General features: G+C 47.3%; 1 protein-coding gene across 1 annotated transcript; it reads left to right on the plus strand.

Annotated features, from left to right (window-relative positions):
• The first annotated feature begins 1,345 nt into the window (after nt 1-1,345).
• TKTL1 (transketolase like 1) lies at nt 1,346-26,930 on the plus strand. Its single transcript, XM_045471619.1, has 13 exons — nt 1,346-1,538; nt 5,330-5,447; nt 9,791-9,888; nt 11,277-11,468; nt 11,803-11,930; nt 13,159-13,352; nt 17,540-17,704; nt 20,138-20,294; nt 20,653-20,783; nt 22,181-22,264; nt 24,453-24,549; nt 24,682-24,801; nt 26,082-26,930. The coding sequence occupies exons 1-13, from the start codon at nt 1,405-1,407 to the stop codon at nt 26,249-26,251; spliced, it is 1,788 nt and encodes a 595-aa protein (XP_045327575.1). The 5' UTR covers nt 1,346-1,404; the 3' UTR covers nt 26,252-26,930.

Below are 26,930 nucleotides of genomic sequence, written 5' to 3' on the forward strand. Positions count from 1 at the left end.
GCAATCGGCACGAGGCGGGGCGGCGCGCGGAGGGACTCGGCACGAGGAGGGACTCGGCACGAGGAGGGGCGGCGCAGGGCAATCGGCACGAGGAGGGGCGGCGCGCGGAGGGACTCGGCACGAGGAGGGGCGGCGCGTGAGGGCAATCGGCACGAGGCGGGGCGGCGCGCGGAGGGACTCGGCATGAGGAGGGGCGGTGCGTGAGGGCAATCGGCACGAGGCGGGGCGGCGCGCGGAGGGACTCGGCACGAGGAGGGACTCGGCATGAGGAGGGGCGGTGCGTGAGGGCAATCGGCACGAGGAGGAGCGGTGCGCGGAGGGACTCGGCACGAGGAGGGACTCGGCACGAGGAGGGGCGGCGCAGGGCAATCGGCACGAGGCGGGGCGGCGCGCGGAGGGACTCGGCACGAGGAGGGACTCGGCATGAGGAGGGGCGGTGCGTGAGGGCAATCGGCACGAGGAGGGGCGGTGCGCGGAGGGACTCGGCACGAGGAGGGACTCGGCACGAGGAGGGGCGGCGCGTGAGGGCAATCGGCACGAGGAGGGGCGGCGCGCGGAGGGACTCGGCATGAGGAGGGGCGGTGCGTGAGGGCAATCGGCACGAGGAGGGGCGGTGCGCGGAGGGAATCGGCACGAGGAGGGGCGGTGCGCGGGGGGGAATCGGCACGAGGAGGGGCGGTGCGCGGAGGAAGCGGAGTGCGGAGGGTATCAGCACGAGGCGGGGGCGGAGCTCGGAGAGAGCGGCGCGCGGCGCAAATTGGCGGGCGGAAGGGCCCGCGCTCGAGGGCAGTTAGCGCGCGAGGGGGCGGCGCGCGGTGGGAGCAGTGCGCGAGGCGAATTGGCGCTCGGGAGGGGGGCGGAGCTCGGAGGGGGCGACGTGCGGGGGCAATTGGCACGAGGAAGGGCGGCGCGCGGAAGGAATCGGCACGAGGAGGGGCGGTGCGCGGAGGGAGCGGAGTGCGGTGATAATCAGCACGAGGTGGGGGCGGAGCTCGGAGAGAGCGGCGCGCGGCGCAAATTGGCGGGCGGAGAGACCCGCGCTCGAGGGCAGTTTGCGCGCGAGGGGGCGGTGCGCGGAGGGAGCAGTGCGCGAGGCGACGTGGCACGAGGAGGGGGCGGTGCTCGGAGGGGGCGGTGCGCGAGGGCAATTGGCGCTCGGAGGGGCGGTGCGCGGGGGGAGCAGTGAGCGAGGCGAATTGGCGCTCGGAGGGGGCGGAGCTCGGAGGGAGCGACGTGCGGGGGCAATCGGCACGAGGAGGGGCGGTGCGCGGAGGGAGCGGAGTGCGCAAGTAATCAGCACGAGGAGGGGGTGGAGCTTAGAGAGAGCCGCACGGCGCTGACTCACACGCTCCGCGGACTCGTTTTCGCGGCATTCGGTCCTCAGACGCCGAAGAGTTCGCAGCTATGGCAGACTCTGAGGGGAGCACTGTGACGACCGAGGAGACCAAGCCTGACTGGAAGACCCTGCAGATCTTGCGAGATATGGCTAATCGCCTGCGCATCCATTCTATCAGGGCTACCTGCGCTTCGAGCTCCGGGTAAGGTTCCCCTGTCAGAGGCATCGTGGCGGCCGGCGTGTGAGGTGTAAGGGAGTAGCTGGGAGGTGGGCGGGCAGGCGGGCTCGGTCGTAGAGGCCCTGTTTGGGGCCGCGGGGGAGCATGGACGGGCCCGCGTGGCCGGCGGGTCTGCGCTGTGGGGGGGGGGGGGGGGGGAAGGGAGCGGCTCCCGTGGTCTCTCCCATTGAGTAGTAGGCAGCCCAGAATCTTTCGGGCTCGGCGGGGAGGTGTCCTGGGGGCGGTCTCGGGCCCGAGTGGGAAGGGGGCGTGCGGCCGTGGCGTTGTGTGTGGGCAGCTGCCCTCCACGCCGGCGTCCCCGACTCGAAAGCGAGGCGCGGAGAAGGCGGCGGGTGAGTGGGAACGGCCGCCGAAGGCGGCTTTCCGGTCCCTGGCGTGTGCCAGGACGGTCGGGTTCGTGCGGTGGCGGTGTGGTAGCTTTTCCGTGAGGCGCGCGGGCGGCGGGACGGTTCGCGTTCCCTGGGGGCCGTGCTCGTGCTTGAAATTCACCAGTGAGGCCGTCGGGGCCATGTTTCCCTGTACAGAGAGGTTTTTCACTCCTGGGTCAGGCTTCTTATTAGTCACGGGTGTATTTCAAATCTCTAATTGGTCCTTAGTGTTCTTGAATTTTCTGCTTCTAGAAGTTTCTCGGTTGTTAGCCGATTTGTACAGTTCTTCGTAGTATCGTCTTTTTTACGTCTGTATGGTTGGTAGTACTGTTTTTGCCTTCATTTTAGAAATGAAACTGGTGTTTTCGAACCAGTAAGTTTTAAAGTTAAAATGTCTTCGTTTTTGTTAATTTTGGTCATGTTCTTAAATAACTAGCTTTTGTTTTCATTGATCTGTTGTACCGGCTTTCTTGGTCTCCATTTCTGTTCTAATTTATTTTTGCTCTAATCTTTATTACTCTTGTAGATTTGGGTTTAATTTTGCTAGTTCTTATGTTGTAAAGTAAGGGCTTTGATTGTTTAGTATTCTTAAAGCGTTCATAGTTGTAAACTTCTTGATACGGCTTTTGTGTCCCATAAAGTTTGGTGTGCTGTTTTCATATTCCAGGTATTTTTTTTTAAGTAAAAAAAAAAAAAGGGGGAGAAAGCTCGTCGGCGGGCGGGACGCTCGTGGGGGGGAGGGGCGGGCGGGACGCACGCAGGCCCTCATAGGGGGAGGGGTGGGGAGAGAGGGAGAGCGTGCATCTTAAGCAGGCTCCATGCTTAGTGTAGAGCCAGGCTCAGCCAGATCTCAGGACTTTAAGATCCTGACCTGATCACGGAAATCAAGAGTTGGGCTCTTAACGCACTGCGCCACGCATGCGGCCCTCCAAGTATTTTCTAATTTCTCGTCTTTTGACACATTGGCTGGTTAGGAGTGTAGTATTTAATTTCCACAAATGTGTGGATTTTCCAGTTTTCCTTCTGTTAGTAATTTCTAACTTCAACAGTGGTGTGAGATAAAATACACTCCAGGATCATCCCTTTTTTCAAATAAAATCTTTTTCAATACTGAACTATGGTATTAAGATTTCATAGATGAGTTTAAGAACTGCGTGTTTTGGGTTTTTTTTTTTTACTTTCATTTTGCTCCATTCGCCTACAGAATTTATAATGGTTTGCATTTCTTCAAGGTATCTAGCAATTTTTGTTTTTTAAATTTTTTAATCTGTAACAATTTTAAAATTCCTGTCCTCCCCTTATGGAATACTTGTGAGTCAAGGGGTTTAAGTCTCTGCTTTGTAATTGTGAAGTTTGAAAGGAGAGATGATTAATACATGTGAGCTGGGCCTAAAATCTTTTCTGAAAGTTGAGGCAGGGGTTCTAGAGAGTTGGTTTTGTTCCCCTGTCCTGTCTCCTCTTCCCTTCTGGATTAATGGACTGGCTGGACTCCCAGGCCAGCTGCTCTCTAAGAACAGCAGTTACTTTGGATTTCAGTAAGGACCTCCAGTTATTCCACCGTGAGAAACTTGGGTCTCACCGTTCACTTCCTAAAAGAAAATCACTTTAGGTAGTATGTGATCTTCGCAGTGTTTTTGTTTTTTTAATTTCCAGTTTTGAGATAATTGACACCTAGTTTTCTGTAAGCTTAAGGTATACAGCATGGTGATTTATGTATATTATGAAAGGATTGTCATAAGTTTAGTTAACATCTATGTTATATACATAGAAATTTTTTTTTCATTGTGAGGACAACTGTTAGGGTATACTTTCCCAAATATACTATATAGCAGTGTTAGCTGTGGTCATTATGCTGTACCTTACACCTCTGGTGGTTATCTCGTGATTGGACACTTGTACCTTTTGACCACCATCTAATTCCTCCCTCCCCCATCCCCTGCCTCTGGTAGCCATAAATCTGATTACCTCTTTTCCTAGGAGTTTGGAGGTGTTTTTGTTTTTAGATTACCCATGTGAGTGAGGTCAGCCGGTATTTCTTTCTCTGTTGACTTATTTCGTTTAGCATAATGCCCTCAAAGTCTGTCCATTTGGTCACAAATGGCAAATAGCCATTTGATATACATATTACATCTTTGTTAATGGACATTTGGGTTGTTCCTATGTCTTGGCTGTTGTAAATAATGCTATGGACAGATGGATGCAGGTTTTTTTGACATAGTGTTTTCACTTCATTTAGATATATTCCCAGAAGTAGAATTGCTGGATCATATGGTAGTTTAATTTTTAACTTTTTGAGGATCCTCCATACTGTAAATTAGTTGCACTAATTTACAATCCCACCAACAGTGCACATGAGGATTCCCTTTTGCCCACACCTCGGCCAGCATTGGTTACCTCTTGGCTTTTTGATAGCCATTCTAACAGGTGTGAGGTGATACCTCCTTGTTTTAATTTGCTTTTCTCTGATGATTAGTGATTTTGGGCATCATTTCACGTGCCTGTTGGTCATGCATATATTTGTGTGTGGGGGGGGTGTTCAGGTTCTTTGCCTATATTTTTACCTAAATTTTTTTAGGTTATTGGGTTGTGTGAGTTTTTCTATGTTTTGGATATTAACCCCTCATCAGATAACATGATTGGCGATATTTTTTCCTGTTCTGTAGGTTGTTTCACCTTGTTGATGGTTCCTTTGCTGTACAGAGCTTTTGAGTTTGACGTAGTCCCCCTTGTTTATCTTTTATTGCTTTGGCTTTAGCTGTTCTATCTAAAAAACAAGGATACATGTCGAGGTTTCTTCCTATGTTTTTTTCTAGGAGTCTTAATGGCTTCTGGTCTTACACTTAAGTCTTAATTTTAACTTCTGTGAGTGAACACTAGCATTATGGTTTCATTTTTTCACACGTGATATCCAATTCCCAGCACCATTTATCGAAGACTGTTCTTTCTGCATTGAATATTCTTGGCTTTCTCGTCAAATTCTAGTTTCTCATACACGCACGGGTTAATTTGTGCTTCATGGTGTTTTTGATCAATGATCTCAAAGATAAATTCAAATAAGTAAAAGACTACTCAGGTGCTGATAGTCACCAGATGAACTTGCCCCAAGTATACAGGTACTCCATTGATAGAGGGGGAGCTGGTCTTGAAGATATTGTTCTCCACAGGGAGAGAGGTTATGAAGTTACTGAGCCTTATAGCATCCTTAAAAGCCATGAACTTGGGAGGCAGTGGCCCTGCATCCCTTTTCCTTGGCTGGATTCTTCCATGCCGGGGAGAAAGGACTGCTGCTTCTAGTCTGAGAAGCCTGTGTAATAAAAGGCCTCCTTGTGCACCGGGTCCCTGGTGAATCACCTGTGAGAAATGACCTGTACCATGTCTGTCTTTAAGCCATCCCACGTCCTCCAGTAGTGCTGCTGAGGTCATGGCCGTGCTGTTCTTTTACATCATGAGGTATAAACAGGAGGACCCGGAGAACCCAGATAATGACCGTTTCATCCTCTCCAAGGTAAGTCCCCACAGGAGCCCGGAGCCTGCCCAGTTGCTTCTTAAAAGTCATTTTCAAAGCCACCACGTGGCAACAAGACCGGAAATGGGCTGTTTATTTTTTTTGGTTGTTCTTTGTCTGCCTAATGTCGAGTCTCTTCAGTTTGCTGTGACAAAATAACTACAGACTGGGTAGCTTATAAAGCGTAAAAGCTTATTTCTAGTAGTTTTGGAAATGGAAGTCCAAGATCAAGGCACCAGCATGGTCACTGCTGGTGGGGGGGGGTCCTCTTCCTGGTTGCAGATTTTTCATTGTACTCTCACATAGAAGGGGAAGTAGTCTTGTTAGGCCCTGTTTTACAAGGGCACTAATCCCATTTGTGAGGGTTCTGCCCTTGCAACCTTATCACCACCCAAAGACACCCCCCCCCAACCTCCTGATACCACTTTTGGCCTTAGGTTTTCAACATCAGCGTTTTGAGAGGCACAAATATTGAGACGATAGCACCTCGTAAAGATTTAAGAGATGTTCTAGCAAGGATTGCAGTAGTGGAAAGGATGCTTGTGGCAACTGGCCACCCTTCCTTTCCTTTGTTGGTGCTCTGCCTTACGCCACCTAGCACAAACCCCCCCCCCCCCAGGTCTCCAGCAGGGTCATGCTCCCATCTTCTGCCACCTGGGTAGAGGTGGGCAACATTAGTGGATCTATGTTGAGCTCAAGGAAAATTGAGTTGAATTTGGAGGGATATTCCACCCGACAGTTACCTTTATTTTCTATTTCTCAGTAAATTTGACCTGACACAATGGGAGGATTTTCTCGTTACACTAGGTGTAGCACCAGGTATCTCATGACATTGAGGGGCAGGAAAGGGGAGTAATATTAAAAGCAGGGTTGAGGGGCGCCTGGGTGGCGCAGTCGGTTAAGCGTCCGACTTCAGCCAGGTCACGATCTCGCGGTCCGTGAGTTCGAGCCCCGCTTTGGGCTCTGGGCTGATGGCTCAGAGCCTGGAGCCTGTTTCCGATTCTGTGTCTCCCTCTCTCTCTGCCCCTTCCCCGTTCATGCTCTGTCTGTCCCTGTCCCAAAAATAAACAAACGTTGAAAAAAAAATTTAAAAAAAAAGCAGGGTTGATCTAAAAGAACATTCAGTTCTTTTGATGTCTGAAAGTTTGTGGTGTTCTGAGAGAAACATTTAAAACTCAGCCGGTGTGTACAAATAGAAACCTCAGATCTGGGTAGTGGGTGTTAGTTTAGAGAATAAAGTTAGAATATGGGCATGGCTGAAGTACCTGGGGTCATATTTATGACCCATGTCTTGGTGTCTGAAATGTAATTTCAAATGAGGTTTGGCAAAAGATAAAATTTCTCAGCATGTAGTGTAGAAAAAGCAAGATGAAGCAAAAGTCCCTTAGCAACAAACCTAGGTGAAGGGTATGTGGGATTTCGTTGTACTATCCTTACAAGTTTTCTATAAGCTTGACTTTTGCAATAAAAAGTAAATGGGGGCGCCTGGGTGGCTCAGTGGGTTGAGCATCCGACTTTGGCTCAGGTCATGATCTCACGGTCTGTGGGCTCTGTGCTGGCAGCTCAGAGCCTGGAGCATGCTTCAGATTCGGTGTCTCCCTCTCTGCCCCTCCCCTCTCATGTTCTGTCTCTATCAAAAATATTTAAAAATTTAAGTAATGTAGATGTACAAACAGCATGTGTACACAGATCTCTGGTTTAAAACCTGTAAGATGGGGTGCCTGGGTGGCTCAGTCAGTTCAGAATTCGACTCTTGATTTCAGCTCAGGTCATGATCTCAAGGTTAGCGAGTTCAAGCCCCACATCTGAACTCTCTGCCCCTCCCCTGTGTGTGTGCTTACTCTTTCAAAACTTAAAAAAAAATTAAACTGTAAGATGGCTGGATTGTCCTGTAACTATTGCTGTCTTAGTGGGATAAAGAGGCTTTCTGGCATGCGGTAGCAGGTTGGGCACTGTTCAGCTGCCAGAATTTATGGATTCATCAGATTTAAGAAGCAGGTGAGTTTGGAAGGAAAGAGAAAACACCTAGGAGTGTAGTTCGTCTTGGCATTGGCCGAGAATGGAATAAATGGACTTGCTATGGCAGAGGAGCCACAGTCTTCACGATTGGTACTCCTGGGATGTGAATGTCCGGCACCAACAACTGCATCAGGAGGCTCACTGTTAAGACCTGGCAGTATCGGTATTGCTGACTATGAGGTGCTGTGAAGGCTTCTGGGGAGGTTTTTGTGATCCCTGTATATCCACTTCTATCTTGCCGCAGGGCCTTGTTTTTTATCAGCTGTTTCTCCCAACCAAGCAGGCCAGAGAAGTAACCAAAAGTTCTTTTTGTAAACTGGTTCTTCAAGCGTATTTTGTGCCAGAACAAAGGTAAGAAGTGCCACCTGAAAGAGCAGTCTTTTCCGAGTGTGCATAGATCGCACCTCGTATGCATTCTATTCTAGCTCTTGCTCCTCCCCCAGTTGTGAGTGTATCCCCCCCTTGCCACAGTGTAAGGGTTCTTGGGGAAGGTAAGGGAACCCATGTGGGGTGCCTCCACCACGCTGAGCGTTGTGCTGGTGCTTGCCAATCTTCTCAATCCTACAGTCTTCTGCTGGCTGAGGGGGACTCTTTAGCAGAACTAGAGACATCAGGAGAGATTTCAGCGGGATGGTTTTGCAGGGCTAGGAGTACAAAACAGAGGGAGTCTCTGGGGGCACAAAAGTGTGAAGAAAGCTAAGGACAGTTAAGAGCCCTGGACGGAGCACAACGAGAGAAGGATCAGAGACTAACAAGTACCGTTGGCCCATCCTTGGTACAAAACACCTCATTCTTTGCTTGAATGGAGGGGACATTTGAGTGGCGGAGGAGTCAGACAGGAAACCTGGGTAACCAGCATGTTGGATGGGCTTGAGCATCCCGGATCCAAGGGAAGTGAGGGTGGGAGGGTTTACCAGTTGAAACAGATAGTCCAGGAAAGCCTCGAAGCTGACATTTGAGCAGAGGCTTGGGGGGGGGGGGCGCGTAGTGAGAGGGAACTGTGTGCCTGTTTAGACTCCTGCACTTCGGGGATAGGGTGCTGTGAGTGCTAAGGCCCTGAGGCAGGTGTATGCCCAGGACATTCAAGGGATGCAAGAAAGCCAGGGCATCCAAAGCGATGGCAGGAGAGAGTAGGACATTATGGGGGCTGGAGGGTGGTGTAAGAACTTGGACTCCGCTTGGCACGAAATAGACCTTGGACAGCTCTCTGCAGGGTGAGGAGTGGACCTAGGTTTTGACAGCCTCCCCCTGGTGGCTGTGTTGAGAATAGGTATGGGGGGGAAGTAAGGAGGTTACTGCAGTGAGAATTAAGATGTTTGTGGCCAGTTTGAGATGGTGGCAGGGGAAGCAGTGAATAAGTTCAGTGTGTCTTCGGGAGCTTGGGACCTTTGACACTGCCTTGTGGCACTCAGAGGGCATTATCTTTATGGATAGTAATAGCCTGTGCATAGATACAGGAGAAGGGGAGAGGAAGCAGTGGTGTAAAATGATTCATCTCTGGAATGAGCACTTACAGATGACCGTTTCTGAAATCTCATTTGACCTGAGTTTTACAAACCAGGGAAATTGTAATCTTCAGTTGGGGCGCAGGGCACAAGTGAACGAGGGGCAGAGAATCCCAGGCAGGGTCCACACTGTCAGCACAGAGCCTGAAGTAGGGCTTGAGCTCACCTGATGCAGGACTTGAACTCCTGAACCATGAGATCATGACCTGAACCAAACTCAGATGCTTAACCAACTCAGCCACCCAGGAGCCTCCATTTTCTTAAAATGTTTATTTTTGAAGGGGAGAGAGTGCAAGTGGGGGAGGGGCAGAGAAAGAATCCCAAGCAGACTCCACAAACTGTCAGCACAGAGCCCACCTCGGGGCTCAGTCTCACAAACCATGAGATCGTGACCCAAGCGAAGATCAAGAGAGACACTTAACCAACTGAGCCATCCAGGCACTCCGGTGTTTCATAACCTGCATTCTCCAAAGAGATTGAACATCTGGTTTGTGCAGGACTACACGAAAGGCTTTGTGAAAATGGCAAGGCTCATGCTTACGTTTTCTGCTTTGCTCTTAGGCTCTGTTTAGGCTGCTGTGTGAAGAAATTTCCCTTCTCTATAATTCCACAGGTCCAGCTGACCTTGGATTACCTATGGCTCCCCCTGTGTTTGTGATGTTGAGACTTAGGGTGCTACGTGGGTGTGGTAAAGAGAAATCCACCCCAAAGGGTGGGAGGGGCTGTGCCAGAGAGCAGCCTGTGCTCCATGCTGGAAGTTGGACTGATAACTTGTGTCCTGCAGGTATGTCTAAGTTCATTTGGTCCCTTCTCTTACAGAGGCTGTCATTTGTTGATGTGGCAACCGGATGGCTTGGGCAAGGACTGGGGGCTGCTTGTGGGATGGCATATACTGGCAAGTACTTTGACAAAGCCAGGTAAGGCTCTTATCCACTGTTTACCTGTCCACACCACACCCCTCAGTCACTTTGGCTTTACTTAGGGTTTACTAGTTTGGGAAGACCATGATTGTTTAGAAAGGTCAGGTTCCCAAGTGTTCTAGCAGTAGAGAAATTGTGTTTCTGTAAACTGTTCTGGCTTCTCTGGTTGGATTCTAAGTGCTGCCTGTAGCGTATAGACTGGTTTATTTCTGTTGCTCTCTAAGAGTGACATGTTTGTGTTTTCCATTTCTCCTGAGCCTCATTATAGAGCTAGTAGCTGGTGCATTTGCGACTGGTTGGGCCCCATTGTATGTTAATAATCAAAGAGTTCCTTTTTTAGAGTGGTTCCACCAGTGTCTTTCCTACAGGGGTGTATGCCCAACTGCCGCTGATGTGTGAGCAAGATGGGGGTAGTGCTGGGGGTCCCCAGGGTTGGCTGTGTTGGTGTGCATGTTCTCCCGAGATGCACCGGACGTGCCTGAGTCCAGATCCAGTCACATCTTGGTTCCAGCCCAGGTGGCCCCTTTGGAGGCACTTGGTTGTGCTTCCTCCACTGCTCAGGCAGCTACCCTGTTCCATCTCCCAGGAGTCTGTTAACATTTTCATCTCATTATTGCCTGTATTAGTTCCTATCCTGTAATTTTTAAACTTTTTTTTTTTAATGTTTATTCAGAGACCAAGTGTGAGCGGGGGATGGGCAGAAAGAGAAGGAGACACAGAATCTGAAACAGGCTCCAGACTCTGAGCTGCCAGCACAGAGCCCAATGCAGGCTTGAACCCGTGAACCATGAATGAGATCATGATCTTAGCTAAAGTCAGCTGCTTAACCGACTGAGCCACCCAGGCACCCCATTAATCATTTTTTTAAAAACTTTGCAGCGTTTTGGTGTGGGGTCTAGGTTGTGTCTTACTGGTCTTAACGTTTTTGTGTTTTTGTTGTGGAGAAGTTCATGGTTTACAACAGAACGTATGCTCCTGAGGTACAGTGTTTTGTTGTGATTGTTGTAAATAAATTTGTTAGATTAGAAATAGTGGTTGTGCTTAAAACAGAGCTTACCGAGAAACTGTATATATGAATGTTGTTTGGGTGTTTAAGGAGCTACTTTCTCCACATCCCCTGTTGTTTGTGGGTCCCAGAGACATGGCAGAAGAATGCTAGAATAAGAAAACTAGCCCAAAAATCCATCTTGTGAGGCCCAAGTTTTTTAAAGCTGTGTTTCCTTAGCTCGTAGGGTTTGGACAGAACCGAAAAGAAAAAGTTTTAGGAACGTAATGATGTGTGAAGCAACTATTTCATTCTATTCCTTTTTCTCCATGAAATACGTTTGCTTGAGTGCTCTAGAAGAGCCCTAAGCAGGGTCTTAACCTTTCTTGGCTTGCCCTAGCTACCGGGTGTTCTGCCTCTTGGGAGATGGTGAGTCCTCAGAAGGCTCCGTCTGGGAAGCATTGGCTTTTGCTTCCCACTACAATCTGGATAACCTTGTGGCCATCTTCGACGTGAACCGCCTGGGCCACAGTGGTGCCTTGCCCGTTGAGCACTGCGTGGATGTCTATCAGAAGCGTTGCAAAGCCTTTGGGTAACTGTGTCCTGTTTTTTTTGTTTTTTGTTTTTTTTTTTTTTTTGTTTTGTTTTTTTTTCAACGTTTATTTATTTTTGGGACAGAGAGCATGAACGGGGGAGGAGCAGAGAGAGAGGGAGTCACAGAATCGGAAACAGGCTCCAGGCTCTGAGCCATCAGCCCAGAGCCCGACGCGGGGCTCGAACTCCCTGACTGCGAGATCGTGACGTGGCTGAAGTCGGACGCTTAACCGACTGCGCCACCCAGGCGCCCCAACTGTGTCCTGTTTTATGTCACCCTTTTGCCCCATTCCCCCTTCACCTTGTAACCTAGCCTCCTCCTGGGTTGACAGGTGGAATACTTACGTGGTGGACGGACGCGATGTGGAGGTACTGTGCCAGGTGTTCTTGCAGGCAAGTCAAGTAAAGAACAAGCCCACTGCTGTAGTTGCCAAAACCTTCAAGGGCCGGGGCACTCCAAGTAAGCAAATGTTTCTTTTCTGCTCGGGGTTATTGAAAACACCTGTCTGCACAGCAGTGTGGCAGGAGGAGACTCAGTCTGGCCAGGCAGACATCTGGCTTAGTGCTCAGTGATCCCACCTGTAATGTGCTGGAGGCCCTTGCTCTCCTTGGTCCTTACACGTAGTGGGTCTGGTTGGGGTTGGGGGGGAAGCCCAGACCCCCAGCAAGTGAGCAGCGATTTTTCCGTGTGCAGGAGGGAGTAGCTAGGAGGATAGTCCATCAGAGGACTGGCAGAGAGCGATTTACATAGAAGTGCAGAGTGAGAGAGAATGCTATTATATGCGTGAACAGATATGCAAATAAGGGCATGTACACTTGCCTGTGCCCACACTCTCTGGGAGGACACCTACAGACCTAGTAATAGTGGCACTCCTGGAAAAGGTACCTGTGGAACTGAGGGTCAGGGAAGGAAGACGGGGTTTTGAAAGTAGTCTGGCAGATTTCAAAGCTGTACCTGAAGTCATTCAAGTATAAATAGTTGCAAAGGGTGTGATTCCTGCTTTGTTTTAATATCTGTGCTTTAGAATAAAACGGTTTCATGACTCTTCCTTAAGATACAGTCTTACTGTGGGTGTCCCCAGTTCAGTAAATGACCACTTGACCAGTTTGCTCCTGGGAGAATTCTGGGTATTATCCTTGCCCTCACCTCTCCCTTATGTGCCCCCTACATGCACACACAGTCTGTCATCGATTTGGATTGATTCGGGTTGATCTCAGATCTGCTTCTTGCTCTCCGTTTCCCATGCTCAGACCCAAGTCATCTCTCCCTAATTATAGTCTCCCCAAGCCAGTCTCCACACGGCTGCCATGGTGGTCTTCGTACATTTAAGAGTTCATCAGTCACCTCCCCACTCCAAATTCCTCTGTGGTTTCCTATCTTGATTCTGACAAAACTCAAACTTTATACGCACAGGATCCTCCATGGTCCACCCTGCCTGTCTCTCCAGCTTCCTATCCCACACTCCCCCCTCCATTCACCAGCATATGGGCCAGTGCCTCCCCCCAAGAGCCTCTGGGCCTTTTCAGGCTGTCCTCTGGGGCTGCAGTACCAACTCGGGCTCCCTGTGCCAGGTTTTTATTCTTGTGAGTCCTCAGCTAATATCTTTTCCATAAGGATGTCTTTGAGATGATCTAACAGATGCTCCATTATGTACTTCTGGAACAAATGTCTTTTTATTTGGTTGCAGGTATTGAAGATGCAGAAAATTGGCATGGAAAGCCAATGCCAAAAGAGCGAGCTGATGCAATTATCAAACTAATTGAGAGCCAGATACAGACCAACGAGAATCTTGACCCAAAACCCCCTGTTGAAGACTCACCTCAAATCAACATCCTAGGTATAGAAATGATTTCTCTACCTGCTTACACAGTTGATGAGAAGGTAGGCAAACTGTTTTTTGGTTTTTTTGTTTGTTTGTTTGTTTGTTTTTTAAATACCCGGGACTCTTCATTTACTCTGATCTCCATGGATGAACCAGTTATTAGATTTCATGACATTTAACTAAAGGTTATATGCAATAAAAATAGGTTTATCTTCTCTTTTACCATTTCTGATTTTTATTTCAAACTTCAGTCTGAATTTTCTTACTAGTCAATTGATACTTCTAAGCGTCTAGTGCTGTGTAGCTTTTGCTTGCAAAATTGTGTGGCGGTCTACTCTGTGTGAAACTGCCACAATTCTGTGTCTACTTTAAGGGTCGGGGCCTGGCTGGCCAAGGTTTTGAACTTACCCCTGGATTACAGAAAGAAGTAGGTCAATTCATCAAAGACCAATTCTTCAAAAAGGAAACAAATTAGGTATGAAACCCTGCCATAATAGCAGACCCCAAATAGGCAGAGTCTTCAGGACCAAAGAAAAACAAGGTGATGAACCCAGAAGGAAGAATTTTTTAGCCTTCGTTTATTTATTTCGAGATCTTTAGAGTGTTGCTTATGTTTTCTTAGCCTGGTAATATGGGTTAAAGTGAATTGATTACACCAGAAATTGGGGGGGGGGGGAACAGAAGAAAGGTGTTAATCAGGAAAATGCCCATATTAATGAAGGGTATTTTGGCACCACTTTAACTGTTCATACTCTTAGAACTAATGGTACAACTCCTAGGAATTTATCCGGCAGAACTATTTATGCAAGTGTGCAGTTATGTCTAGAAGAATGAATGTTGGGGCACCTGGGTGGCTCAGTTGGTTGAGCATCTGACTCTTGATTTCAACTCCGGTCATGATCCCAGGTCATGGGGTCAAGCCCCACATCAGGCTCAGTGCTGAAAGTAGAGCCTGCTTGGAATTCTCTCTCCCTCTGCCTGTCTCCCCCCACCTTAAAATAGGTAGTAAACTGATTTCAGCATTGAATGCTTATGGAATTGGAAAAACCCAGCAAGAGGCTAAGAGTTCACCCCAATTACTAAATTTTTCAAGTTGTAAAGCAGCATAAAATTGTTTTTGTGTAGAAAACCTTAAAAGGTGGGGGGCATCATATATTATTAGAAACCATTGAAAAGTGCATTTGGAGAAATGACACCAAATTGAAGGTGGAAGGTGGGATTTTGAGAACTTTTTTTTTCTTAGTTTATTTTTTGAGAGAGAGCAAGAATCCCAAGCAGGGCACGAAACTGAAATTATGACCTGAGCCAAAATCAAGAGTCCAACGCTTAACTGAGCCAGCCAGGTGCCCTTGAACTTCCATTTTTTTTTAAAAGAGGTTATGTTTTTTATGAACAGGAAAAAATTAAGTCCGGTTCATAAAAAATGAGTTTAAAAACCCAAGTCGGGCACCTGGCTGGCTCAGTCAGAAGAGCATTAGCTCTTGATCCTCAGGGTCCTAATAAGTTCAAGCCCCACATTGGGTGTAGAGATGACTTAAAAATAAATGGACTTTAAAAAAATGGCGTGCCTGGGTGGCCCTGTCAGTTAAGCATCTGACTCTTGGTTTTGGCTCAGGTAATGATCTCCTAGGTTTGTGGGTTCAAGCCCCATGTTGAGCTCCACACTGACCTTGCGGAGCCTGCTTGGGATTCTTTGTCTCCCTCTCTCTTTGCCCCTCTCCCACTTGTGCTCTCTCTCTCTCTCTCAGAATAAATACCAAACAAAACTTTAAACCAAGAAACAGGACTGCTAAGACACTTCTATTAGATTCTTGATCTAGAGGTCTTAAACCTAGAGCCCTCTTCATACTTCACAGTGAAGTATCTCATTAATCTGCCAGAGTGTCAGCCCCACTCTGGAAGTGTTAGCCAATGAGGTTGAATAACAGTAAAAGACTCCCTCCTGACTAGGAGGAAGGCAAGCCTCTCATCATTTGTAGGTGATAAAGTTGTATGTCTGGAAAACCCAAGAGAATCAGCTGGAAACAGTTATAAATAAGAGTCCAGGAAAAGAGCTTGTATCAAAACTAATATATGAGGGTATCTGGGTGGCTCAGTTGGTGAAGTGTCCGACTTCAGCTCAGGTCATGACCTCGCAGTTCGTGAGTTTGAGCCCTGCGTCCGGCTGTCTGCTGTCACTGCACAGCCTGCTTCGGATCCTCTGTCCCCCCTCTCTCTGCCCCTCCTTGTGCATGTGCTCTCTCAAAAATACTCAAAAAAAAAAAAAAAAAACAAAGATTAACTCCTTTTTTATATTAACAAAACAGATGATTTTTGTAATGGCAAGAAAAACTAAAAAACTTAAATATATAGGAGCTGTATTAAGATACTTTTAGGGGCACCTGGGTGGCTCAGTTGGTTAAGTCTCTGACTTCATCTCAGGTCATGATCTCGTTTATGGGTTTGAGCCCCATGTTGGGCTCTGTGCTGACAGCTCAGAGCCTGGAGCCCGCTTCAGATTCTGGGTCTCCCTCTCTCTCTGCCCCTCCCCCCTCACACACTGTCTCTCTCTCCTTCAAAAATAAACATCAAAAAAAAATTTTTTTAAGGTACTTTTAAAACTGTAGCTCCAAAAGAAACCCACGTTTTGTATATATGAGATGCTCAACAAATACCTGTACATAGACCATTCCTGAAAAGATGCTACACAGACTCGTCCTTTCTGTCTGCCTCTGGGCAAGGCACTGGGTGGATGGTGGACAGGTGAGCAGGGAGAGGATGGCCTCTTCACCCGAGGCTTTCATAACTTGAATTTTGTACTACCTACATGAATTGTTTATTTTTAAAGATACGTGTTTAGAGAAATGAACACAGACATGAAGAGACCAACCTTTTTTTTTAATGACTTTATTGAGATATGACTATATATAATCCATCCATTTGAAGTACAATTCAGTGATTTAAAGCATATTAACAGAATCGTCCAGTTATCACCACACTCAGTCTTACAGCATTTCCATCACCCTCAAAAAAAAAAAAAAAAAAAACCATGCCCATTAGCAGTCACCCTCCATTTCCCCCAGCCCCTAGTAACCACTCGTCTACTTTCTGTGAAATTGCCTATTCCAGACATTTCATGTTAAATAGTCATGTGTGAACCTTTTGTCTAGCTTCTTAGCATGATGTTTTTGAGGTCCATCCCTGTTGTGGCAGTACGGTATTCCATTTCATGAATATACTATACATTTTGTTTACGCATTCAATCCTTGATGGACATTTAGGTTTTTTCTACTTTTATGGCTGTTGTAACTGGTGCTTTGAACATTTGTGTGCAAGGTTTTGTTGAGATCTAGTTTCCTCTTGGGTATATACCTAGGAATAGAACTGCTGGGTCACGTGATAATTCTGTTTGACATTTTGAGAAAATGCCAAACCTTAATTTCTAGTAGAAAAACTCAATATTGTGAAAATGTCAATTATCCCCTGAATCCATAAACTCGGTTCAATCTCAATATACTAATGGAATTTCTTGTTGGTATCATGATTCTAAAGTTCTATGTTTTAAGGGGTGCCTGGGTGGCTCAGTTGGTTTAAGCATCCAACTTTTGATTTTGGCTCGAATCATGATCTCACAGTTTGTGGGGTCCGGCTCTGCACTGACAGCAAGGAGCCTGCTCGATGGGATTCTCTTGCTCCCTCTCTCTGCCCCTCCCCCACTTGTATTTTTCCCCCCTCCCAAAATAAACTTTAAAAAAAGTTCTCCATTTTAATTTTTGCACTGTGCATTATCAGTTTTATAGTTACAAAGTCACAGGCGTTTGCATTTTGGGAAATTTAAGTATTTTGATAAACTTCTGTGAGGGGTGCCTGGGTGGCTCAGTTGGGTAAGCATCCGGCTGTTTCAGCTCTGGTCATAATCTCACAGTTCATGAGTTCGAGTCCACAGCAGGGCCTGTGCTGACAGTGCGGAGCCTTCTTGGGATTCTCTTGTCTCCCTTTCTCTCTGCCTCTCTCTCAAAAATATTTAAAAAATTTTGTCTTGGTAAACTATATGAATGGGGGCAGAAGAATAAGTTTTTTTTGAAAATTGCTACCCAGTGAACCAAGGATGGGCTTAAGATTAGCTAGCCATCCATTTTTGTGACAAAGGGAAATTATTGATGAGTTACAGATTTGCTTTCTTCGTTAAGACAAAAGACCATCTGTAATCTACAAAATTTCACCTTCTAAATCTGCTCTAGAAAACTCTACCGTTTGATTTTTCCAGGTAGCTACTCGGAAAGCATGTGGTTTGGCGCTGGCTAAACTGGGCCACGCAAACGATAGAGTCATTGTGCTGGATGGTGACACCAAGAATTCCACCTTCGCAGACATATTCAAGAAGGAGCACCCGGAGCGCTTCATTGAATGTTTTATTGCTGAGCAAAACATGGTGCGTGTGCTGTGGGTGTACCTCCTAGGTCTTCTCATTGACAGTGGCCTGCTGGACACAGGAGGCCAGCCCCGAATTACAGTTTTTCTTTCCGTTTATAAAAGCAAAGGTACTGGACGAAAAAATGGCTCTGAGGAAGCAAGTCGAGAGTAGCTAGGCAGTTTGTGGGGTAGCTTCCAGGACTGCTAGGATTCATTTGGAACAAGTAGTATTTATCAATTTTTTTGATTGCCAGGTTTTAAAAATAAGTTTTTCTGTAGAATCCAAATTTCTCGATTCTCTTAAAGAGTAGGAAGATCTGTCAGCACCAAGACGGCATTACCTCCTGCCACCAGTTGGCTGGAACTAAGCAGGGGCCCCCTTTAGATGGGTGTCCAAAGCCAGCTGGCCATGTCCCTGCCTCTGGCCACCCTGCACTTTCATTTATGGTGCTTCTCTGGGCCTGTTAGTATTAGAATTTAAGCTACCCTGTTAGGTAAAGTAGATCGTTACATCTGTAAGCATAAATACGTTTTTCTCTAGGTCTCATTAAGTTATTTCCATTTTGAATGGAAAAAATACAATCCATCATTCTCCAAATTGAGTCTCTTATCAGAAAGCTTGCTCCCCATCTCATTGATTCCTTTAGTTAACAGCCTTCAGCATATACTCTGTACTGATGGGTTCCCACAGTGGGAAGAAAATTAGTAAAACTGCAGCTAATAAGTAGTATCCAATGCCATGTCGAACCTGGTGGCTATGGTAGGAATGTAACCGGGGCCAATCAGGGATGGTCTCTCAGTTGATGTGACATTTAAGCTGAGATTTAAGTGATGAGTCGTGCACGGATCTGGAAGATAGCATTAACAGCAGAGGGGACAGCTATCTCTGCAGCAGGCCAACCTTTGAACCATCTAGGGAGAAAAAGTGGCAGCATGGTGAGTACAGGAGGAAATTGGCAAGGTCACCAGGGGCCAGATCATATGGTGCTTTTACTGGCCACTTTCAGTATCTTGGGTTCTTTTGCAGTTTACTGGGAAACCACATGATATGTTTTACAAGGCCCTGCAATGTGAAGAATAGCTTGCTGGGGGGCGGGGTGACAGAAGATGGGGACTTGGGCCAGGTTGGAAGTAAGTGGACTCATCTGGAATCTCTTTGGGAAGGAGAGCTAACAGGATGCCATAAGGGTGGATGTCAGGGCAAGAACCAAGGCTGGCACTCGGGGGTAGGCCAGAGTGCCTGGGTAGAGAGTGGTGTCACTTCCCAAGATGGACACGACTGGGGGAGAAGTGGATTTGGGGGCATGGGAGCTGTTTGGGCCCTGGGGGGTCAGAGTACTGGTTGGTAAGGGGTCAGGTAGTTTGGAGGATACATCAGTTGTCTTCAAGTGTATTCTATGAATGTGTTTTTCTGAACTATGTATTCTTCTGCCTAGTTTTAAGATAAAATTTAAATTCTTGTTACAAATTTAAGTAGTTAACAAAAGATAGTTTCCCATATATTGAATTTGAGGCACTTTAATACTCAAATTATCCAATTAAAGATCACACAAGGACTCTCCTTAGTTGTCAGAAGCATTTCTATCTCAATTCTTAGTGCTATTCTTTTGCCCTTTTTTTTGGTACATGAAAGCCTTTTATTGATAACCTGGAAGAGGCTGGGCAGAGAGTAGGAAGTGGGAAAGTGAGGATGGTATGAGAAGTTTTTTGCGAGGGAGAGCCCAGGTGAAGGGTGGTATCTGGAGGGGGGGAGGATGAGGTGGAGGTGGAGAGGTAGAGATAGAAGATACGAGCATATATTCGAGTGGTGAGAGAGTAACACGAGAAAGGGGCTGGATCCATGAGGGGAGGGGATAACTGCACTGCTGGAGATGCCCTTGAGAACTCAGGAGAAGGGTGAGATTCAGCATGGCAGGTGGGCCAGTGGACCGTAGGTAGGTACAGGTACCCTGTCTCCTAGCCAGCAGGTGGGTGGTTGGGGGCCGATGGGAGAGCCTCTGTTGTTCTCATTTCCCAGGAGATGCAAAGTGAGGGCACCATGTGAGGGAATAGGGAGAAGGGTGCAGAAGGGGACCTGCCAGGACTGTGGGGAGGGAGGCTTTGAATGTCCCGAGCTTTCCTGTCTTCTCTTCCCTATCTTCCTGACTTGAAGGAGCCAAGTCGGTGCCCCAATTCCTGTTATTTTCTGGAAGTTTGGGGGACATCAGGGGTTTGCCAGATTTCGGGTTTGCCCAGCTACGTGCCTGGGGAAGGATGAGGTGGTGGGGGGAATGTGGAGTAGAGATTATTCTGGGACACACTGTGCACTGGGGAAGGGGAAAGGAGGGGCAGGGTTCAAGCATTTGTTTTCCCTTTCACTATTGTGGTTTTGTTTTCCCAAGGCTTCCACATTTTAATTTTTTTTAAATAGGCCAACTATTCTAAGGGTGTCTAATTCACCTTTTTATTGCAGGTGAGTGTGGCACTGGGATGTGCCACCCGTGGTCGGACTGTTGCTTTTGTCAGCACCTTCGCTGCCTTTTTGACCCGAGCATTTGATCAAATCCGGATGGGAGCCGTTTCTCAAACCAACATCAACCTTGTGGGGTCCCACTGTGGAATATCTGTTGGTATGAGTTCTCTGTACCAGCATGTTTTATTTTGCTTTTAGAATTTAAGGGTTTTTTTAATGCTTATTTTTGAGAGAGAGTGGGGGAGGGGCAGCAGAGAGAGGGAGGACAGAATCCAAAGCAGGCTCCAGGGATCTGGAAGGTCAGTTAGGATCCTAACCCACAGTGATGTCTCATGGGAGACATGTAGCAGTTAATTATGGCATTATATTGGCCCAAGAATTGGACAGTTTTGTAGGGCTCAGCTACAAGTGTGGGCCCTCCCCGCATGGAAATAAGCTTTTGTTTATCCAGCAGAGGGCAGGTTCCCAGTTGGCCCTTGATCATGCGTTTTTGGGCCGTGGCGTTGCTTTCTCAGGTGAAGATGGCGCCTCCCAGATGGCCCTGGAGGATCTGGCCATGTTCCGAGCTGTTCCCAACTGCACTATTTTCTATCCAAGTGATGCCATCTCAACAGAACATGCTGTTTTCCTGGCAGCCAATAACACGGTATTTTTTTTTTATTATTTTTGAGAGTGTGAATGGGGGAGGGGTGGGGAGGCACAGAATTTGAAGCAGGCTCCAGGCTCCAAGCTGTCAGCAAAGAGTCCCAACAAGGGGCTCGAACCCACGAACTGTGAGATCATGACCTGAGCCGAAGTCAGACATTTTGACTGAGCCACCCAGGTGCTGCACTAAGGTATTTTTTTTTTTTTTTTAAGGGGACACTGTTTAAGACGAAATGCTTCTGGGCTCCGCTGCTAGTTTGATACCGATGATTGGGTTTTTCCCATTTTCTCAGTGTAAAGATCATATTTGTTATAGAAAATTTGGCTGTACGATTCCTTTAAGAGACAGAACAATTACCCCAAAAAAGTGATTGAGCATGTAGAACATAAACATGATCACGTTGTAAAAGACCGTACAAAAGGACACGGAACAGCTGACGGCCCATATGGGGCAGGGCTCAACACAGCGAGGAGAGTGCTCTGGGCACTCCAAGGAAAGGGGGGCTGTCAGCAATGTCCTGGGAATGGGCTCCAGGAGGGATCAGTGGTGTTGGCCTTAGACACATCCCATGCTGTCACCACCTCATGACATCCAGGAAGCTGGAGAGTGACCAGTGGGTGGCCAGTGTCTCCACTGTAGACAGACCTCAGAGTCCCCAGCCCAGGTCCGCCCTCCGAAACCTCTTAGAAGGGCAGGAGTATGAATTGTGCCCCACTTGCCCTTTCGCAAGTCTCCTACAAGGGCTGTAGATGGACTCAACCTAATTCCTGCCTAGAACCCAGCTGCAGGGCAGGCTAGAGGACAGTCTGAACCTTTTCAGCTGCTCCACCTAATGGTCAACAGACTCCCCTCACCACCAGCCCTGTGCCCACCCATGGCCCTGCATAGGCAGCCCTGGGCATGGTTGGGATAGAACCAGTGTTCCTAAACTAATAGTTTATAATGTATGGTTTTTTAAAGAATGAAATATTACAAACTATTATGGCAAAAGTTAGTTGTTTAACGTCGTGTTCTGGGATTTTTATTAAACATGAGTCCATGCTGTGGCCTGCATTTGTGTTCTGCAGAGAAAGAACAAGTCCGTGGGTATGTGAGAAAGTTTTCCTATATCACTGAATGTGATAGCATAGAAGGCTTGTCACTGAGGGCATCTGCCAGGGTCCTACGTAGGTTTTTGCCTGGCTTGGTGTAGTGATCTGATCAGGTGCCACCTGACGTGTTTGCTAGTAGTTGTATAGATGTTTATCCTCTGCTCCAAAATGTGTGCTTTGTTTTTAGTGAAGAGAACTGTTTAGCTGTCTTTCCCCCCCCTCCTTTTAAAACAAGTTTATTAGTTGGAAATTTAGTTGTTGTTTTTTTTTTTTTAACTGTAGCTCTGGTTTTAATTTACGCCCTAGGGGATGTGCTATATTCGGACCAGCCGACCAGAAACTGCAGTTATTTACACCCAACAAGAAAGCTTTGAGATCGGACAGGCCAAGGTAAGATCTTAAGTCCTGTAGTGCCTTCTAGTATCATTTCATGTGGAGAGATCTGGTTTAAAGCTAGCACTAGGTATCCCTACAGTCAAGGCTTGATCCTTTCTTTGCTCTAGTTGAAAAAAAAGTTCCATTGTGACCTTTACCTGCTTTTCCTCAGGAAGGAGCATTCTACCAGTATCAGCCTAAGCAAACTTTTTCCCTTTCCAAATGGAGTCTCTTCTTTGGTGAACTCTTAAAGTGGTAACAACTTAAAGGTCCTTGAGTTATTGGGGTGTAAATTACCACAGCCTGGAGCTAAACGAAATAGTACAACTGATTTCAAATGAATAATGAATCTGTTAGGTTTGGGTTTTGCAGGTCCAAGCCAGGAATAAAAGGGAACATGAATGTCTTGCCACTGGCCATTGTGTGGCACTGAAGTTGGTGGGATGTGGCCTTGTCCATGGGCCTGATAAGGGCACTTGCTATCTTCTGTGTTCTCGCAAAAGCCCTAGAAGCACAGATTGGTAGCAGCCCTGTGTTGTAGGTGAGGGGCTTACTACGGGTTCACAGCAGCAAGACCAGGATTCAGACCAAGACATTGACCTGGTCTCTGTTGGGGGCCATGTATGTGCAAAGAACAGAACCAACAGCGTCTGGGGAGAAAATCAGTGACTCTGCTCCACCACCTGGAGAGCAGAGCTCGCAGATGTTCTGACACATTTCCTTCCTGCCTTTCTTACGGCGTTATATGTATGCTTTATGTAGTTGAGATTATATTGCAGAAGAAAGTTTGTATGTTTTAAGCTTTTTTGGTATGTCATTCATACTTAAATGTGTGAAAGAGCACTAGCCAGTGTTGAACAACAGGTGACATCTGACTTGATTGCTAAGAACTAAGCTGCTGGAGAATTCATAGTTTGTAGTGCTCAGAAGGACTGTGTCTGAGTACTGAATGGCTTTAGTGCTGCAAAAAAGCGGGCATAACCAAATGTTCATGACCTGCTGCTGGGTAGCTTGCCAGCACTGAATGAGAAAGCCGCAGTATTCATCTTCAGTGTTAACCACAGGTTCTGTTGTTCCCCTTACTCTCCCGCGGAAACTCAAGGCTGAATGTCCCTGAGGGTGGAGGTAGGGGTCTTGGTGAGTGACCTGTAATTTGGCAGAGCTTTCTCATAGCTTGTCTTTTTCCCCTAATATTTGCCCGGTCCTGACACAATGAAGTACATTTCCTGATGGTAAAGGATGTGAGTTAAAATGCGTGTGATAATGTGCGTGGCATGGATAATTCAAGGGCTAGGTTTTGCAAAGGGGGGTGTGCGTTATGTATTTATATGGACGTAGATGAAAAAGGATATTCTCAAAGAATGGGGTGGCTTAGAAAGCCCTGAATAGTTTGTACTGTCAGCAGTGCTTAAGCTACAAGGAAACCTATACAAAAGGATGAAGTGCAGAATAGTTCCAGATGCCTTTGGTTGAGTGACTTTGGAGGAAATAGAAGTCTATGGAAAAAAAAGACCAGGCCCCTGTCCTTGCTTACAGAATAGCTAGTGGGTGAGCATGTAGGCTTCGATGTCAGACGGGCTTAGTTAGCTGTTTGCCTCAGCTTTATCCTGAGCAAGTTCCTCCCACTCTGAGGTTTGCTTTCTCCAGCCACAGAATGAGCCCTCTAATGCGTGGGCTTTATAGGGCATTTGGACATGCAAGGTGCTTTGCACAGAACATGTCGCAAATGCCCCCAAATTATCCCCATTGACGTGTTCATCGTCAGAGTCCAGTTTGTGTGCACGCCCCAACGAGATGTTGCGGGTGGTCCAGAAATAGTGCTGTTTACAGACCCTCTGTGAGTATGAGTCTGTGGTCTGCAGCATGTGTCCCATACAACTTGTTTCTGGCCCTCTGCCTTTCAGATCCGATTTGAAGTCCACCTTCTTTGCTAAAGGGGCATTTTGTTATTCTATAAGAACTTAGTGATTTGGCACCGTGTATATCATGAAGCATGATAGGTGAATTTGTAAAGTGAATATGAAGTAGGATTTATCAAAAAGAGTGTCATTTGTCAGTGTGTTGATGCAGCTTTTTTTTATAGTGAATTATTAAGCAGTAAAATTGGTAGGATCAGGGAAGAGCAATGTAGCAGAGTGTTATCTTTGAGATGTGCTCCATGCATAGTAACCACGGCTTTTTTGTTCAATGGGCATAATACCAGGTCCTCCGCCACAGTGTCAATGACAAAGTCACGGTTATTGGAGCTGGAGTTACACTGCATGAAGCCTTAGCAGCTGCCGAAGATCTTTCCAAGCAAGGTCAGTTGGTGGTTGGTGAACATTGAAGTTTAAGCTGGGCAGAGGTAGGACTTGGGCTGCTTCATGTGCCCCAGTTGGTCTTTTTGTTCTAAGTCAATTTCACACATAAACCTGGCTATTGCGGTTTTCCAGATATTTCCATCCGTGTCATTGACCTGTTTACCATTAAACCGCTGGATACTGTCACCATCATGTCCAGTGCAAAAGCCACAGGTGGCCGTATTATCACAGTGGAGGATCACTACTCAGAAGGTATGTGCAAGCCTTTGAGGGTCATGTTGAAAGTCTGCTTTGGTTAGAAGTGTTCTTGTTTACCATGATGGGGGAAGCGTGACCTGCTTCAGGGTGTCAGCCAGCCAGCCACTCCTACAACAGTCTTTATTACTGCTCTTTGCAAGTATATCATCTTACGGGTCTCTTGCCCACCTACACCAGCTCCTCGCGGAGGGCGGGGGGGGGGGGCATGCCCATACTCATTTGTGTGGCCCCGGCACAGTGCCTGGTCCCCAGGTGGTTTAGTGGCAGCACAAAGGAGTGTCTGTAACTCTCTTGCGGGCAGGAAGGGATCAGAATGAAAAGCTTCACAGTTGCTCTTGAGTTTTGAATGATTAATTTGTTCCCCTCTCAAAATGGGAAATAGTGCCTTGCAAGCAGAGAACGTGGCAACTGCAAAAAAAAAAAAAAAAAAAAAAAAAAGTGCATGACAGGGAGAGGGAGGGAACTGGGAATGTCAGGTGGGGCACATGAGGGAGTGGAAAGTTGCATGTGTTCGTGTATCAGGGGCCCCAAGAGCACCCCCCCCCCCCGCATGATCACTGAGCACTTAATGGCTTTAGTGATCCTCTGGAAGCACTCTGTGCTCTCACAGCTGAGGTTATTACGAGGGGAGAACACACACCAGAACCTGCAAGGACAGAAGACACAGGTCAGGGTGAAGGACCCCATGTCTTGGGCTCCCTCCCTCCCTCCCTTCCGTGGGGGGACCACTGAGTGCTCTCCCTTCTCCAGCAGTGACAGATGCGTCCCTGGAGACCAGCGAACCCACTCAAGACTCCGCAGCATGGGTCTTATTGGGCACTGGCCACATGGGCCCCCTCTGCCGGGCACACAGCAAAGCAGGTGTTCCTGGGTACTCGCACCAGCTCATTGCCCAGGTGTCACCTGAGGACCAGCCTTGCAAGCAGCCTTGCTGAAGCTGGTGGCCTGCTGGTCATTTCTTTTCTGTATGGTTTATTTGTTGGCATAATCGTTTTGGGTTTCCTGACAGCTTTAAGTATCTCAGCTTGCAGACCCCCGCATCTATGGAGCCCCTATTGAGCTCCTGTTGTAGTGGGGCTGGGAGGAATTTGGAGACCCACAGTTTCGAATGAGACTTCTTTTGGCTAGCCAGAGGGTGGCTGTTGACGTGAATCAATGGCTGCTGAAGAATATTTTTCCCTAGGAGCCAGCAAATTCAAAGGCTTCTATACCTTGAGGCTTTAAGGCTGACCAGCTGCTTCCAGAACAGAACCTCATGTCTCTTGTTTCCCCAGGTGGCATCGGGGAGGCCGTTGCTGCAGCTGTCTCTATGGAGCCTGACATCTTGGTCCATCAGCTGGCAGTGACAGGAATCCCTCGGAGTGGGAAGCCCAGTGAGCTGCTAGATATGTTTGGAATCAGTGCAAAACACATCATAGTGGCTGTGAAATGTATGTTGAACTAAAATAGCTGTTAACTTCCGACATACTACCGTTTAAATCTATACTGTTGTGCTTTGTTTTTAAAAGCAAAGCAAGTTAACTACCTTAGGCTATAACTACATATGCAAGTGTAACACTGATCTTTTAGTCATTATATAGTGTGTTATAAGGTTAAAAATAACAGAGGAGCTGACAAAACAACCACCTAATATGAAGTTTTCTGAGAGGACAACATGTAACCGAATTGGGCATCAGCTAGTGTAAATTTCCCAAATGTGTGTAGAAGTGAAGAAAGGCAAATTGAACCGTGCACTGCAGCCCCTCAGGCTTGGGACACTGTAGCACCCTGCCACACCCTGCTGTCTGAGTTCGAGAGTTTGTGCACTGCCATCCTACCTGCAGCTTCCCGGGTCCAGTGTGACTGTAGTTGCCCTGCAGTGTCCTCCCGGTGCTTCATTTCATCTCCCCTCCATGGCCTGGTGCAGAGGCCGCAGAGCAGCGGCAAAATCTCTTAGGATGTCCTGTGCTGCTTGCAGAGGGGACCCAACTAGTTCTAGTCCCCACACTGCACTCCCTTGTGAGGTCTCAGAAATGTCTCATTTGTCCAGTGCCCAGACCAAAACTGATAGCTCGATTGCATTCCTCTACTAATACTTGTTACTGTTAATACTAGTTACTGTTAATAAAGCATTCTAAAAAGCA

Source organism: Leopardus geoffroyi, chromosome X (genome assembly GCF_018350155.1).
Source record: "Leopardus geoffroyi isolate Oge1 chromosome X, O.geoffroyi_Oge1_pat1.0, whole genome shotgun sequence".
Lineage (NCBI taxonomy): Eukaryota > Metazoa > Chordata > Mammalia > Carnivora > Felidae > Leopardus > Leopardus geoffroyi.